The sequence below is a fragment of the Drosophila guanche genome, unplaced genomic scaffold (assembly GCF_900245975.1).
Source record: "Drosophila guanche unplaced genomic scaffold, DGUA_6, whole genome shotgun sequence".
Classification (NCBI taxonomy): domain Eukaryota; kingdom Metazoa; phylum Arthropoda; class Insecta; order Diptera; family Drosophilidae; genus Drosophila; species Drosophila guanche.
In genome coordinates this window covers 767,060-783,867 of record NW_022995753.1, presented here as the reverse complement: position 1 = coordinate 783,867, position 16,808 = coordinate 767,060, and the positions used below count along the sequence as shown (strand labels likewise).

Here is a 16,808-nt window from a genome sequence, read left to right as displayed (position 1 = left end):
CTCCCAGCAGCGGGGTATCCGATCCGACAGTAGAGCTAGAAAGGAGCCTCCCATGGAGCTACTTAGACGGACATTGGCGCACTGACTGACTAGCTGGCTGATGGGCATTGGGCATTCCTTTGGGATATTTGTGGATTGCCTGCCAGTTGCCATCGAAATTGTTGTGTAATTGCAAAATTGGGCATTTGCGGAGGAGGAGAATAACGTTCGTTACTGAACCGCAAATACTCAAAGCCCCAAGCAACGCAAGAGGAGAGCGTGGGTGGTCAGAGGTATATATAGAGGTGGACCAAGGGCTGATCCATCATCCCCCGTGTGTCCATGTGTGTGTATGATGTGCTGAAATCATTCGACTGCAAATTTGTGTACTCTAATGGATGCTTCTAAGTTTATACCTCACCGTCTGCAAAGTGTATTATTTATTGAAGCTACTGCTAATACGATGAGCAGAGCAGAGTACGATTCTGAACAGGGAAGACTTGGCATTTTGTCATATTTCTTTCACGTTTACACCTTGTCAATAGCGGATAAAAAGCTGTGTTTATATTCAAATTACTGTCGATCCATTCTCCCGTTTTCTCGCTCTCTCTCTCTCTCTCTGTGTTTGCTGTTGCCGCAGTTGCGTGCGTGCAGTGGGAGATGATGATGATAATGTTGATAAACTGATAACAAGCCGCGCTGTTGTTATGACAACAACGAAACAAACAATTCTAGTCACGCAATACACAGGCCAACCAATTTAATAAAATAAACAAAAAAAACACACACACAAAGTCGGAATTGAGGGGGTATAACGGAGGTGACTGAACAAAAGCTCAGCTCAGAGCTGGCAGCAGGTAGTGGGCGTCTTGGAGAGAGCGGGGGAAAGAGAGGTAGATGGAGAGATGAGCTTGAATAAGAAAAGTGTGTAGAGTGGAATGAAGATTGACTTTTAGCTCTCAGTCCTGTGGGATAGTGGGAGAGTGTCTGCCGTAACTTCTCACTAATATACCTTGGATCTGGAGAGGCACACAAAAAAAGAATCAAAGAGCGGAGGTGAGCAAGAGGGAAGTGCCAAAAAAACAAAACCAAAGCCAAAGGCAACAATTGAAACGTTCAACGAATGGCAATTGCTTACAAATAAGAAGCGTACACAACAAGGGAAGAACAATAAGCAAAACAGAATATGAAGAGGAAGCGGCAACAGCAACAACAGAATTACAAGGAGAAGCAACAACTTATAAACATAAATGCAAGCAATGGGCGAGAGGGAGACAACGGCAGACAGACAGGGAGACAGCTGAGAGAGCACTGGAGATGCAAGTGAACAAGAGAGAACGAGAGAGCTAGATAAGAGTGTGGGTACTGCAGCGATTTATGCACAAGCATACATACGCAGCACCCCCCCCCCCCCCCCCCCCCCCCCCCCCCCCCCCCCTCACGCAGATTCACTAACTCGCTTGATTGTTCGCTCTTTCACCTACCAACCCACCCTCGCACCATCCCGCACCTTCCCGCTCTTCCAGCACCAGCAATTCCAACGCCAACTTTTTCACACTTTAAAAGAGTAAGAAGCAAAAAAGGTACAAAGCTTTTAAGTGAGGCCGAAGTTTGAAATGCTCTTTCCGATAAGTCATAGAAACCATGGATACCGACTAAACCGGGAAAAGTGCCATTGTGCGGTATAACTTGCTCTTGGCTGCAGAACCAAATGTTGGTCTCTGCAAATTAAAAGTAATCAGCTTACTCTCTCAGTCACTTGGTTACACCACATTGCAGTCTCAACGCAAATGCATGTTCTTTTTGGATACCTTTTGAAAGGGCATACAAGAACAGCAACAGCAATAGCAACAGCAATAGCACATGGGCTACAACTATGCATAACTAACTGTCTGCGTGTCTGACTGGCAGGCGACCCCCCACCACACCGCCCGCCAGTCAAGTACTTTATGCTAATTGCGCTTTTGCCTTTTGGTCAGGTAGCAGCCAATGCAAGTCGTAGATAAGTCAAGTGGTGCTCTGTTGTTCAGCGCGTTGGCTGGAGAGCGGGTGGGTAGCGAGTGCAGAAGAGGCAGTGGTTGAGGAGAAGGTTTATTTGTACATATATATGTACAAATGTACATAGTTGTGCGAAGTAAGTAGCTTATGTTTTGGAGCAGCAATTCGGAGTTTGCTGAATTGTCTAACGAAAAACTTAAAAAACTATTAATATCCATGGACAGACTATTAATTGTTCTCTCGCGGGATTATCCAATAAGTATGCTATGAAATCCTGACCCCCTTAGTCCTTAGCGCTGATTTTCTTTGTTGCTTATATTCCTGTTTGGTTTTGCTCCTTCAAGGTTGTATCTGATTTAAGTTGAGGGAACTCCAAAGAGCGAACTTCTGTTAATTTTAAAGAGCTTTGATTCTGCCTCTGACCCCTTTTCTCAAATCTAGAGCTTTTATTTGCCCCCAACGGCTGTCACTCTGTCACTTTGTCAGCCTCTGCAAGAGAGCGCCATGCGACACATTCCAGTGGCTACTTACCTATCAAAATTGTTTCAGACGCATGAATGACTACCAGATGGATGGATGGATATATGGCTTGACAGGAGAGACTGACGTTGATGGACGTTAAACGTTGAACGTGGACATTGTTAACCTAACAGTATCTTTCGTTGCTGCTACTGCTACTACGGTTGCTGCTGCTGCGCTTAATTATTCAAATGAAATTCCCTTCTTTGTTTGCTCTCCTCTCACATGTTTGCTTTGCATTCCGGATTTGTGTTTGTCTGTTTCACTCTGTTTGCTGTTGGGGCCCACTGTTTGCCTTGGCCGGTTGAAGTTCACGTTTACTTTACTCGCTGCTCATGGCTAAAAGCACACACACACACACACGCACACACAGAAAGCCAAACATTTGACAGCGAAAAAATGGCAAATAAATAAATATTATATAAATGTTTAAAAATATATGTATTCACAGAAAAAGGTGAAGCAGTAGAGCGAGAATTAAATACAATGTACATAGGTTCTACCTTTCCCACCGATAATCTCCGACTTTATATACATACATAATTCTTTTATTTATGTACCTGTGTGCATACATACATAAGAAAGCCTTGGCCATAAAACGACTTTAAACCAAACCGCTTTTGACCTTGTCCTGAAGTCTTCAGTCTCAAACGCCCACCAGTCGAAGGTTTCTCTTTTTATTGCTAATTGGCATTACTTTTATTTAATTTTATTTTGTATTTTGCTGCACATACTCTAGATTCTTTACATGCATAAAGTTTTACTATGGGTATAACTATGAATGCTTGCCAAAATTTCAAGCAAATCTGATTACCATAAATCACAGAGATCTTTCAACGATGCAAACTTTGGTCGACTTTGCTTGTCATTTTGCATTTGCAAGTTGACAAAAACTTGGCTTTGCTTCAAAGCCAATAAATGAGTCACAAAGCCATGTGGAATGGGGTGTGTGACGCAGACAGAGGAAAGGGAGAGGTCCAAAAAATAAAACCTGCGAGTATATCGTGTGCGAATTGCATACAAGTATTATTTGGAATAAATTGAGAGCACCGCAGTGTGAATGCGAATGTGTTTAAGCGGGATGAGCATTACTGTTCATGACATGCATATGCACGTGCATGTCTGCCTCTCTTTCTTCGTGTGCATGTGTGTGCGCGAATGTTTAATTGCATAATGTGACCAGACTGACATACTGTCCGTTGGTAATCATCATCATCATCATCATCATCATTATCGGTAGGGGGGTATGACTAATGGGCCATCATGCCTCTCCAAACCCATTGAGCATCATGTAATGCCAAATACAACAACAACAACAAAAAGTGGGGGGAAGTGGCAGCAAACCAGAAAAACAATCGAAAACAGCGAAAAAAGAAGAAAGAAATGAAGAAAGAAGCAGAAAGACGAAACGCAATCATCAAACAGCAGCGCAGTAGTAGCAGCCACAAAAACGATCAATTATGCAAGAGAGTTACAGTTAGGCGTCAGTCTGCCAGCAGGCGGCGGAGTGAGAGTGAATGAGAGAGCGAGAGATAGGGGGAGCAGCCACTGCTGGAGAGAGCACCAGCGGGTGAGAGTGAGTGATTCCTGTAAAGGGGGCCTGCCTGCCTGGTGCGTGTGTTTTTTGTTTTTTGTTGTTTTTGTTTTTGTTATTGGACTGGGCCAACATTTCATGTTTCGTTTTGATTTCGTTAGCCATTTCTTCTTTTTTTTTTTGTTTTGTGTGTGCTTTTCTTTTGCTTTAATAAAGCGAAAGCGCAACGCCGCCGCGCAATGCGAATTGCAGCAACAACACACAAATACGAGTCTGCCACACCACAAAAAAAAAACCAAATAAGTAGTAAAAAAAATAGACTAAATAATTGATTCGATTGATTGATTACACGAATAAAAAGAGGAGTGAAACGAAGTGTAGTGAACTGACGACAGTAATTGGTTGCCATTTCCATATGCATGAGCCTGAAGTGTGTGCCAATCCCTAAAGGAGTAAAGGGAGCAGGTGTGTGTGCAGTGTGGTGCGGAGAAATGAGGTGGGGGAGATCACATCAGATGTTGTGGTGAACTTAAACACTCTGTTGCTCTGTGGTGAAATGGTGAGAAAGATTATCGTGTAAAAGTGGGATGTGATCGGATGACACTGTACTGGAAGAACTCTGGAGTCAAACACTTACCGCGAAAAGTAGCTACAAAAAAGCGCATACAACTAGTGATATTCATTTTTAAAAGGGTACTCCCACAAGAGTGCCCCAACTTTTGCCACAAATAAAATGGGTTTGAGAGTGCGAAATTTGAAAACCCATCAAGCGCCTCAATTGAGACAACAAAAAAAGGGAAAAAATAGTTCCTTTTCACCGCTTGTCGGCGCCATTTTGTTTGTGCACCGTTTTCCGACACGATTTTTGTGCCGTAAAGCACTTTCGATTTGATGCCCAAGTTGCTCTCGTTTTTTTTTTATTTATAAACTTTTATGCGGCCATTACCACAGCAAAGCCCCAAGCCCCTCCTCCACCGGGTAAAAGCCCCTAAAAGTTGATGGAATTTCATTTAACGCAATGAAATTACGAGAACATGGAAACTGATAGTTTTTTTTATGGTGAAATTTGTACACAATTTTCATTAGTGCGATTGAATGCCACATAAAGATAGTGCTTCCAATTTGATGAAATAATTCAAAGTGCGGATGAATGCGTTTGGATGCCTACTAGATGGATAACCGATTGAGAGGGGGTCCAGGTATTGTGCTAGGGGGAACCTATTGAAATGTTATCCCATAGTCCCTCGCCGACTACCGACTGCGCATTTCCGTCGTTTTAATCCTTTAATGTGCCTCAGCCCCTGCTACCTACCGTCTCCTGTCGGGCAGGATGTGCACCATCTGTGTCCCGTCGCTAGCCAAATACATTATTATTTTTTTGCATCATTTTCGCGCGCCAGTTGCGACAGTTGTGGGATGAGAACCCAGGCGGCAGGCGGTAGGCGGCTCATTGTTTGCGGTGTTAATATTTGGCGTCTGGCACCCAGCAGACAGGAGGAGCAGCACCCAGCAGCACCCAGCATTCAAATGCAGGAGAGACAGAAAAACATAAGCAAACACACAGAACCAGAACTGTGGAGTGCAACAGGGACAACAGACAAACATTCAGCCAGCACATTGCCACCTCATCCTTAGCTGAGGAGATCATTTGGCAGAGGAGCAGGCCGGGCCGTGTGCCATTTAATTGTCACTCTTTTTTGTGTGTCTCGTTGCCGTTGCTGTAGTTGTTGTAATGTCATTGCACTTTTTATGGTTGGGATAGAAATGCTGGCAACCCTACATGGATTTACCTGCAACAGAATATGCCAGAAATATGACAACAAAAAAAAAGCCAGGAAAGAGACTTTTCATAAATAAAGTACGATTATTCGGAGAAATGTAGGGATAATAATTGAAATCGCCGCTGGAAGAACAGAAAAAATACAGAAAGTTCTCTAAAATAATGCGCGAATCATTGAAAGCTAGAAACTAAAGCAAATAAATGTTGGAAAACGTCAAACAGTTAATCGAAAAGATGTAAGGATTCCCAGAAAACGAGTTTAAAGAGTGGCTCCGAATCAATTGTGAGGCCAGAAATGTAAAATTGAAGTAGAAAAAATATCAATGAAAATATTCTTGAAATATATTTTTAAAACAGAATAACAGAAAAAACAGAAAAATGCTAGAACCGCTAAGAATAATGAAGAATAGAGCTCTAAAAGAAAAGAAACACAATGGCTGGGAAAACATGATGGAAATATCAAAAGCATAACTTAACACACAAAAACACAAGATGGGTACTACTGATAGCTAGGGAAAAGCGTAACCTCAATAGGTAAAAACAATGGGGAAAAAATAGTTTATTACCATACCAAGATCTATTGAGATAAACCGCATAAGTGGCCTTTGAATCATTGGAATTGACTTGAAGTTTTTCTTTTTTTGTTGTTATTTACAGGATGTGCGATGCGCAGATCTTGCCATTAGTATACCCAACAATCCCGGCCTCGACGATGGTGCCTCGTATCGTTTGGACTATAGTCCACCCTTTGGCTATCCGGAGCCGAACACAACCATCGCCTCGAGGGACATTGGCGATGAGATACAATTCTCGCGTGCCCTGCCCGGAACCAAATACAATTTCTGGCTCTATTATACGAATTTTACGCATCACGATTGGCTCACATGGACGGTGACCATAACAACGGGTAAGTAAACTGTGTTGCAGCAGAGTGCTGACCAGCACTGGCTGTGTTTTAAGTGTTGGTAACTCAGCAAGAACCCGGGCAAGAGGACACATTGCTGCTTGATTGTGTCCTGTCAAAATATTCTGTGTCTAATCGTTGAATGGAATACGAGAAGCATTCACGGAGCCAGACATTCAAGGATTAAAGCCCCTTCAGCCATTGGCTAGGGATTAGGACCTTGTCCTCCAATGGCTTCACCATCTAATTGCCTTTTCCTGTTGTGTCCGACAATTGGAAGGCAAAGTGGGTGAAAACTCTGTCTGTCGCCCGGACCGGTCCGCAAATTGCTAATTGTAGTTCGCCAATACGCCTACAATACCCCGCCTTTCCCATTGTCTAAAGCTTTTCGTGCGGGAGTGGTAAAGTGTTGCCTAATGAGCCAAATTGCAACTCCGACCAAAGACAATCGTTACACGATTTATTTTCCACCGACGGCACCCACCAGTGCGATGGATATTTCAGCAATGGCTACGAAATTCCAATGTAAAGGAGAAGCATTCCATTCAATCGTTGGGTTCCACCCCACTGCATTTACATAAATTCAAAGAAATATTGTTGATTGGGATATTCAATCCGTAAACCTTTTGTTTGTAAATATTAGAAAAAACTATGATCGTAGTAGGCATGTACCCTGGCTACCCTAAAATGTCAGTTGAAAATCATTAAGGAAACTAGTTTGTTAGATTCCCAGCTACAGCTACATTTCCAAAACCCAAAATAAAAATATAAATCATACAACGCAAAAACCATGGCGGATCTGGCAGTGTTACGCATTCAGCGGGAATTCCAGGAGGTCATGACCAGCGACGAGATTATGCGGTCTTCCATAAAGATCGAACTGGTCAATGATAGTTGGACAGAGCTGCGCGGCGAGATAGCGGGGCCCCCCGACACACCATACGAAGGGGGCAAGTTTGTGCTGGACATCAAAGTGCCGCCGAATTATCCCTTTAGCCCGCCAAGGGTTCGTTTTGTGACTGCCATCTGGCATCCCAACATCTCATCGGTGACTGGCAACATTTGCCTGGACTTGCTGAAGGACAACTGGGTAGCGGCCATGTCCCTGCGCACCATGCTGCTGTCCGTGCAGGTCCTGCTGGGCTCGCCCGAGCCCGACGATCCCCAGGACGCAGTGGTTGGACGCCAGTTCAAGTCCAACCACCAAATGTTTCTGCTGACTGCGCAACACTGGACGAACGCGTGTGCAGGCGGTCCGCACTCTTTACCCGATTTTGATGCCAAAATTGAACAACTCAAGAACATGGGCGTGGGAGAGCATTTTGCGCGCAGTGTCCTCTCCAAAGAGAACTGGAATTTGCAGACTTCCACAGCGTGGCTGTTCGGCACAATGGCCAACCCCACACACACATAACGCCTCAGCCTCAGCCTCAGCCTCAGCCGCAGCCAAAGGCATCTTTTGACAAACACTCCATATTATTTATTAAATTAATTCTTGTTAAATGCAAAAATTTGATTAATATTAAAAATGGTACAAAAGGTACACTTTGACAGAATATATCTTCGTACTCGCACACGAATAGTTGTGAATGGCGTGGCGTGTGACAGACAACGGAAGAGCGAGCTGCGAGCAACGACCAGCAAGCACTTGGGGAGTGTCTGCCTGGCCAACACCTGCCCTATAGTGACGCTGACCACCAGCGGGTGCGAGCAGTGGAGTAAGTGGCCAAGGGAGACAGGGCGTGGAGAGTGGAGTGTGCCTATAAAATGACCCAAGGGTATCGTTTGAATGAAATGGACGTAAAGCCTGCCTCCATGCGCCACAGACAGACACAATACCGCAGGGAGGGCAGTGGGCGGCCATTTGGATGGATTGCGGGAATGTTGCCAGAATAATAAGAGGGAATTAATGCCATATCTTAGTGTCAAAGCATGTTGCAAGACAACAACAAAGCCGTTCGGTATGAAGAAAGTGAGACGAAACGAGATCAAAGAGATGTGCAAACATACATATGGACGTACAAGTGCGTTTGTGTGCATTGCCGATGGCTTTATGGATCGACAGGCAGGTAGCAAAGGGAGCTTTCAAGAGAGGAGCTTTTCGAAGGGAGCTTAGAGATATGAGATTAGAGTTTGGAGTGGATGCTGTCGCTACACAAGCGGGTGAGAGAGACTGCAATGAGCAGCGTGGAGAGAGTGGATGCTAAGTGGAAACGGAATATTAACTGCGTGGATGCTGACTGGAAGTTAAATGAATGCCTGGAATCTAGTGGAACTTGGAGCCGCCCAGAGTGGATCCCAAAGGGAGTGCAAGCTAAATGCACGTTAAAACGCAAAGTGGAAGCTGACAAAAAAAACCGAAAAAAACATGAAAGATGCAGCTTTGTGTTTGGGGTTGCAGGGGGAAACGATAATTTTATTGTATTTATTGTGACTTGAGTGGCCATCTAATGCTCTTCGCGTGGAATCAACTCGATCGCCTCCTGCTGTGCTGTTGATATCTCAATCTGGCTCTCTTCCGATACATCCAGTATCTCGTGAAGCTCCTGCCGCAGAAGGCACTGACTCTCCAGTTCCTCCAGCCGCTGGAACTCTTCGTCGTGTTTACGCAGCCGCATCTTGGAAATGAATGTCTCGTGCACCAGAAAGACCACTGGAATGGCGATGATGGCCAGCGATAGAGCCACATACAGAAAGAATACTTTTGACCAATCGAACATTTTGTACAAATTTTTAGTTACGAAATTGTTGCAAGTGTTAATTGTAGACTGATCGCTCAAGGGGAATAAGATAGGGAGTTTATGGGAATGATTTTCAATGATTTTGACAATTGATTTATAATTTTTGTGTAATATTTGACTTGTCTCTTTTGCAGCACCCGATCCACCGTCGAATCTGTCCGTGCAGGTGCGGAGTGGTAAGAATGCCATCATATTGTGGTCCCCGCCCACACAGGGCAGCTATACGGCATTCAAGATCAAGGTGCTGGGCCTGTCCGAGGCATCGAGCAGCTTCAATCGCACCTTCCAGGTGAACGACAACACATTCCAGCACAGCGTAAAGGAGCTGACGCCCGGTGCCACCTACCAGGTGCAGGCATACACCATATACGATGGCAAAGAGTCTGTGGCCTATACGAGTCGTAATTTTACCACAAGTGAGTGTTGCCCAAACCCCCCCCCCCCCCCTCCGCCTACAGTATGCCTCCTCATTCAAAAACAGAAACTGGCATTCGTTTGTTCTACTCTGGTGATGGTGTGACTCAACCTTTGATTAACTTCTCTGTTTCCCCACGCTCTCATTGTAACTAAAAACAAAATACCAATTAAATAACACACACACACACACACACACACACACACAAACAAACACACACACAAAAGGTCGAAGGACGCGACACAAAGAGTTGCTGGACATAAAGATCCTAAGAGGTAATATTTAAAATGCCACAAACCATTCGTATTTGCATGCCACACAAACAGCGTTCCCCACACAAACAGCTCTCTCTTAGCGCACTCACTAGACCGTAAGTGAGGCACGTAACCCTGACCCCCAGCACACTAGAACCCAGCGGCACTGCCAGTCCCAGGTCCCAGGTCCCAGTGCCACACCCAAGCGGCTTCAACAGCAACTACAGCTGGTCAGCAGGGAGTTTTGGGGTTTTTGGGTTTTGCCAGTGGTCCAAACTGGGTACAAAAATTCGTTTTTAATCCGACAATTGCCAAACCGCAATGCACTTTCTCCCAGAGCCAGACCACAGCAAAGCACTCGAAATTCTGCAGTTTTGCACGTACACATGGCACAGTGGTCACTCCTGGTGCAAAGAATGCACTGGGACAGTGGGGAGCTAAAAGGCTAACGCTGGAAAGAGAGAGATTTAGCATGCAGAAGGAAACCCTTAGAAACCCCCAGGATAACAGATTTGCGATAGAGAAAGAAATATATACAACAGCTATCTGGCGATTTTTGCTCTAATTTTATAGAGATCGATGCTACTTTAGCGTACTAAGAACTCAAAGTTCTTTATGCCTAAAAGATCTTTAGTTCTTTATTTAATTTCCCCCTCAATTCCAGGTGTATATTGTCTAGATATTTCTTTAAAGAAGTGCTTTACTTTCATATACCCAACTTTTATAGATCCTCTATTTTTCCTATGATGTATTTTCAAAGCTGCTTTTGTTCGCTTACTCACATTTTCCCTTGTAATTTTGTAAGCTCTGACATTAGCTGGAACCTGTTACCTCTTACTTAATCCTAGCTTAAGCTTAATTACAAATTTAACACTGGTGTAAGATCTAAACGTAGTTTGCATGACCTGTCCCACTGTACCATTAAGCCCGTTCTAAGCCCCATAGAAAAAAAACCGTAGGAAATAAAATAGCACTAAAAATATTAGAAATATTTATCTGGAATGCAAATTATGCGCCAACACAAAGCAATTCTCTGTGTAATCCAAATGTTCGGACAAAATTCCGCAACTACCCGCAGAGCCCAACACTCCGGGGAAATTCATTGTCTGGTTCCGTAATGAGACGACGCTGCTGGTGCTGTGGCAACCGCCATATCCCGCTGGCATTTATACGCACTACAAGGTCTCCATTGAACCACCGGATGCCAATGACAGTGTCCTCTATGTGGAGAAGGAGGGCGAGCCGCCGGGACCGGCACAGGCGGCATTCAAGGGCCTCGTGCCGGGCCGTGCCTACAATATTTCAGTGCAGACAATGTCCGAGGATGAGATATCGCTGCCGACGACAGCACAATATCGAACGGTGCCGCTGCGTCCGCTGAACGTAACCTTTGACCGGGACTTTATCACCTCCAATTCGTTCCGGGTGCTATGGGAGGCCCCCAAGGGCATATCCGAGTTCGACAAGTATCAGGTGTCGGTGGCCACCACACGACGACAGTCGACGGTGACGCGCAGCAACGAACCGATTGCGTTCTTTGACTTTAGGGACATTGCCGAGCCCGGCAAGACATTCAATGTGATCGTGAAGACGGTGTCGGGCAAGGTAACCTCGTGGCCAGCCACTGGGGATGTGACACTGCGACCGTTGCCGGTGAGGAATCTGCGCAGCATCAACGATGACAAGACCAACACAATGGTCATCACATGGGAGGCAGATCCCGCCAGTACACAGGATGAATATCGCATTGTGTGAGTGTTTCTTCAATCAGCAGACTCCTCGTACGCACAAGCGAATCGAATCCCTAATGAATCTCTCTTCTTTTTGTTTCGCTGCCTTAGATACCACGAACTGGAGACATTTAATGGAGACACCAGCACCCTGACCACAGATCGCACACGCTTCACTTTGGAGAGCCTGCTGCCGGGCAGGAATTACTCACTGTCCGTTCAGGCCGTGTCCAAGAAGATGGAATCGAATGAGACGAGCATCTTTGTGGTCACACGACCCTCGTCGCCCATCATTGAGGATCTGAAGAGCATTCGCATGGGTCTGAACATCAGCTGGAAGAGCGATGTCAACTCAAAGCAGGAGCAATACGAGGTGCTGTACTCCCGCAATGGCACCAGCGAGGTGCGCACTCTCATCACGAAGGAGTCGCGGCTGGTGATTAAGAATCTGCAGCCAGGTGCCGGCTACGAACTGAAGGTGTTTGCCGTCAGCCATGAGCTAAGGAGTGAGCCGCATGCCTACTTCCAGGCTGTTTGTAAGTAGCCGGCAATCCAAATTGCCGCCCGATTCGCAGCTAATCTTTGAATTGTTGCAGATCCCAATCCACCGCGCAACATGACCATCGAAACGGTGCGCAGCAATTCCGTTTTGGTGCATTGGTCGCCCCCGGAGAGCGGAGAATTTACAGAGTACTCGATACGTTATCGAACGGACAGCGAACAGCAGTGGGTGCGATTGCCCAGTGTCCGTTCAACGGAGGCGGACATAACGGACATGACCAAGGGCGAAAAGTACACCATTCAGGTGAACACCGTGAGCTTTGGCGTTGAGAGTCCTGTGCCCCAGGAGGTGAACACCACAGTGCCACCGAATCCCGTCTCAAATATCATACAATTGGTGGACTCGCGCAACATTACGCTGGAGTGGCCCAAGCCAGAGGGACGTGTCGAGTCGTATATACTGAAATGGTGGCCCAGCGATAATCCCGGACGTGTGCAGACCAAAAATGTATCCGAGAATAAGTCAGGTAAGAGTTTCCCGCAAGAGGTTAAGGTTAATGATTCAACATTGAATCTGTCTCCCCCACAGCTGATGATCTGTCCACGGTGCGTGTGCTCATTGGCGAACTGATGCCGGGTGTGCAGTATAAGTTTGATATACAGACGACATCGTATGGCATTCTGTCGGGCATCACCAGCCTCTATCCGCGCACAATGCCACTCATACAGTCGGATGTGGTGGTGGCCAATGGCGAGAAGGAGGATGAACGTGAGACAATCACATTGAGCTACACACCCACGCCGCAATCCTCATCGAAGTTTGACATTTATCGCTTCTCGCTGGGCGATGCCGAGATCAAGGACAAGGAGAAGCTGGCCAACGACACGGACCGAAAGGTAACCTTCACGGGCCTGGTGCCCGGACGACTGTACAACATTACCGTGTGGACTGTGAGCGGTGGGGTGGCCAGTCTGCCCATACAGCGGCAGGATCGCTTGTACCCCGAGCCCATAACCCAGCTGCATGCCACGAACATTACGGACACGGAAATCTCACTGCGCTGGGACCTGCCCAAGGGCGAGTACAACGACTTTGACATCGCCTACCTGACGGCCGACAATCTGCTGGCCCAGAACATGACCACACGGAATGAGATCACGATCAACGATCTGCGTCCGCATCGGAATTACACCTTTACGGTGGTGGTGCGCTCCGGTACAGAGTCGTCGGTGCTGCGCAGCAGCTCACCGCTTTCGGCCAGCTTCACCACCAATGAGGCAGTGCCCGGACGGGTGGAGCGCTTCCATCCGACAGATGTGCAGCCAAGTGAGATCAATTTCGAGTGGTCGCTGCCGTCCAGCGAGGCCAATGGGGTGATCCGACAGTTCTCGATTGCGTACACGAATATCAACAATCTGACGGATGCCGGCATGCAGGACTTTGACTCCGAGGAGTCCATCGGTGTGATCAAGAACCTCAAGCCCGGCGAGACGTATGTCTTCAAGATACAGGCCAAGACAGCCATTGGCTTTGGGCCGGAGCGGGAGTATAGGCAGACGATGCCCATACTGGCGCCACCACGACCCGCCACTCAGGTGGTGCCCACCGAAGTGTATCGCAGCTCCTCAACGATACAAATCCGTTTCCGCAAGAACTACTTCTCCGACCAGAATGGACAGGTGCGCATGTACACGATCATTGTGGCAGAGGATGATGCCAAGAATGCCTCCGGCCTGGAGATGCCCAGCTGGCACGACGTTCAATCGTATAGCGTGTGGCTGCCCTACCAAGCCATCGATCCGTACTATCCTTTCGAGAATATATCCGTGGAGGATTTCACCATTGGCACCGAGAACTGTGACAATCACAAGATCGGCTACTGCAACGGACCCCTAAAGTCTGGCACCACATATCGCGTCAAAGTGCGCGCCTTCACCGGACCCGACAAGTTCACGGACACTGCCTACAGTTTCCCCATTCAGACAGGTAAGCAAGAGAGTCCCCATAGGAGTGAATTTCCTTAATGCATCTTACTTGTTGTCCATGTCTTGCCTTTCGCTTGTTCTGAACTATGTTCATAGAACTGCTAAGCTCTCCGGGTAAGCGTTCAAATTTCACTGAGTTTTTATGTGAAATTCTCGTTAGTTTTTGGTTTTTCTTCACTCAATTATCCTTAGAACCGACCTAAGATGATTATTTCTTATAAATTGATCTGTTTTGCGTATTGCGCGTTAGGCAGTAGCGCACCTCGGTTGCTCCTAGAGTTCCTTGGAGCTGCTCCAAGTGATTTTGTAATGTACTTCTGCTGCAGAATCCTTTCCAATTTTGATTTTTTGGCCCCCACACCATCTCGGAATCTGTCACTTATCCTGCGATTCGTTGTTCGACCTTTAGATCAGGACAACACCTCATTGATTGTGGCCATCACTGTGCCATTGACCATCATTTTGGTGCTGCTTGTGACACTGATGTTCTACAAGCGGAGGCGCAACAATTGCCGCAAGACCACGAAGGACTCGAGGGCCAACGATAACATGTCACTGCCGGACAGCGTCATCGAACAGAATCGACCCATACTGATCAAGAACTTTGCGGAGCACTATCGCTTGATGTCCGCCGACTCGGACTTCCGTTTCAGCGAGGAGTTTGAGGAACTGAAGCATGTGGGACGCGACCAGCCCTGCACCTTTGCCGATTTGCCCTGCAATCGTCCCAAGAATCGCTTCACCAACATTCTGCCCTACGATCACTCGCGCTTCAAGCTCCAGCCTGTGGACGATGACGAGGGCTCCGACTACATCAATGCCAACTATGTGCCCGGCCACAATTCGCCCCGTGAATTCATTGTCACGCAGGGACCGTTGCACTCGACGCGTGACGACTTCTGGCGCATGTGCTGGGAGAGCAATTCGCGGGCGATTGTGATGCTGACACGCTGCTTTGAGAAGGGCAGGGAGAAGTGCGATCAGTACTGGCCCAATGACACAGTTCCAGTGTTTTACGGCGACATCAAGGTCCAGATACTCAACGATAGTCACTATGCCGACTGGGTCATGACCGAGTTTATGCTCTGCAGAGTAAGAAAACGGATTTCATTTGATTTGATCTTATCTGCGGGAGCAGCTCTAAATATATTTTTGGTTTTGTTTACAGGGCAGCGAGCAGCGCATTTTGAGGCACTTCCACTTTACCACTTGGCCAGACTTTGGTGTGCCAAATCCACCACAGACGCTGGTGCGTTTTGTGCGCGCCTTCCGTGATCGCATCGGTGCCGAGCAGCGTCCAATTGTGGTGCACTGCAGCGCTGGCGTCGGTAGATCCGGCACCTTCATCACACTCGATCGCATATTGCAGCAGATCAATACCTCCGACTATGTGGATATCTTTGGCATTGTCTATGCCATGCGAAAGGGTGCGTTCGTTTTTTTTTTTTTGTTTAGTAGTGCAACTCCCAGAGCTGAAAGGAAGCGTTTCCGTATGAAAACTGATTTGTTACTGATAACAGATTTACAATCTGATGTCGGAGACGCTTTCTGCTGGCTGCCAGCTAACTTTGGGGGCCTCTGCCCAGCCAATACTCTACCAATCTGTATTGTCTAATTGATTGTCTCAACCCATAGAGCGCGTTTGGATGGTGCAAACGGAGCAGCAATACATTTGCATACATCAGTGCCTGTTGGCGGTGCTTGAGGGCAAGGAGAATATTGTGGGTCCTGCGCGTGAGATGCACGACAACGAGGGCTACGAAGGTATGTGACGGATCAGTCTTTTCATTTAAGTACTTCCTTCCCCCTCCACCTACGCTTCAAACAGTTCTCGCTCGCGCGCGCACACAAAAATGACTAACACCGAACAAGAAAACAGGGACATGATGTGGGATCGATGGAGCCTGAAACTTGTGTTTTCATTTTGTATTCTTTTAGTTTAGATTTGAATATCCTGCCGACCAGACCTACCTCTTGGTGATGGGCTAACTAAATGACTAACTTAACAAAACTCTCTTCCCATTCATTGCCCATTGCTGCTGCTGCGGCTATACAAAATGAAAACAAAAGGACAACAAGTGGTGCAGCTGGACGAGAACGGTGATGTGGTGGCCACCATTGAGGGTCATCTGTCGCATCATGAACTGCAGCAGGCCGAGGCGGAGGAGATCGATGATGAGAATGCGGCAATTCTGCATGACGATCAGCAGCCACTTACCAGCAGCTTCATTGGCCACAAGAGCCTCAATCTGCCCACAACCACATCGATGAGCTCCTTTGGCGGCGGGGCTGGCAACAATCTAACGGATGGACCGGACAGATGACATTCGGTTGTCAATCAGAGCGATAATAACAACTCTGTCGTTATCGTTCTGGTTGACAACAAGCCCAGCTCGATGATCTGCAAGGACAGCAAGAGTAATCTCGATATCATCGATTCCAAGCATCAGCCGCAGCCATCGATGGG

General features: G+C 46.8%; 2 protein-coding genes across 5 annotated transcripts in view; both read left to right on the top strand.

Moving 5' to 3' along the window:
* The window catches only part of LOC117588421 (tyrosine-protein phosphatase 10D), a 45,408-nt gene that overhangs the window by 25,779 nt on the left and 2,821 nt on the right, over nucleotides 1–16,808 (top strand). The window contains exons 3-14 of one of the 4 annotated variants that reach the window (XM_034279695.1): nucleotides 6,468–6,717; nucleotides 9,590–9,871; nucleotides 10,098–10,145; nucleotides 11,203–11,875; nucleotides 11,966–12,390; nucleotides 12,451–12,882; nucleotides 12,945–14,342; nucleotides 14,438–14,455; nucleotides 14,751–15,433; nucleotides 15,510–15,768; nucleotides 15,977–16,105; nucleotides 16,412–16,792. In XM_034279695.1, coding sequence (XP_034135586.1) covers nucleotides 6,468–6,717; nucleotides 9,590–9,871; nucleotides 10,098–10,145; nucleotides 11,203–11,875; nucleotides 11,966–12,390; nucleotides 12,451–12,882; nucleotides 12,945–14,342; nucleotides 14,438–14,455; nucleotides 14,751–15,433; nucleotides 15,510–15,768; nucleotides 15,977–16,105; nucleotides 16,412–16,665 — 4,851 coding nt within the window. In that variant the 3' untranslated portion in view covers nucleotides 16,666–16,792. Of the gene's footprint in view, nucleotides 1–6,467; nucleotides 6,718–9,589; nucleotides 9,872–10,097; nucleotides 10,146–11,202; nucleotides 11,876–11,965; nucleotides 12,391–12,450; nucleotides 12,883–12,944; nucleotides 14,343–14,437; nucleotides 14,456–14,750; nucleotides 15,434–15,509; nucleotides 15,769–15,976; nucleotides 16,106–16,411; nucleotides 16,793–16,808 lie in introns of those variants that run through there. The other 3 variants (XM_034279697.1, XM_034279696.1, XM_034279698.1) reach the window with 3 other exon arrangements.
* On the top strand, nucleotides 7,434–8,181 carry LOC117588428 (ubiquitin-conjugating enzyme E2-22 kDa-like). Its single transcript, XM_034279708.1, has one exon. The coding sequence runs from the start codon at nucleotides 7,505–7,507 to the stop codon at nucleotides 8,126–8,128; it is 624 nt and encodes a 207-aa protein (XP_034135599.1). The 5' UTR covers nucleotides 7,434–7,504; the 3' UTR covers nucleotides 8,129–8,181.

What these genes read in the sequence shown, in the direction of transcription:
- LOC117588428 (XM_034279708.1), top strand. Translation starts at nt 7,505, where the DNA reads ATGGCGGATCTGGCAGTGTTACGCATTCAGCGGGAATTCCAGGAGGTC.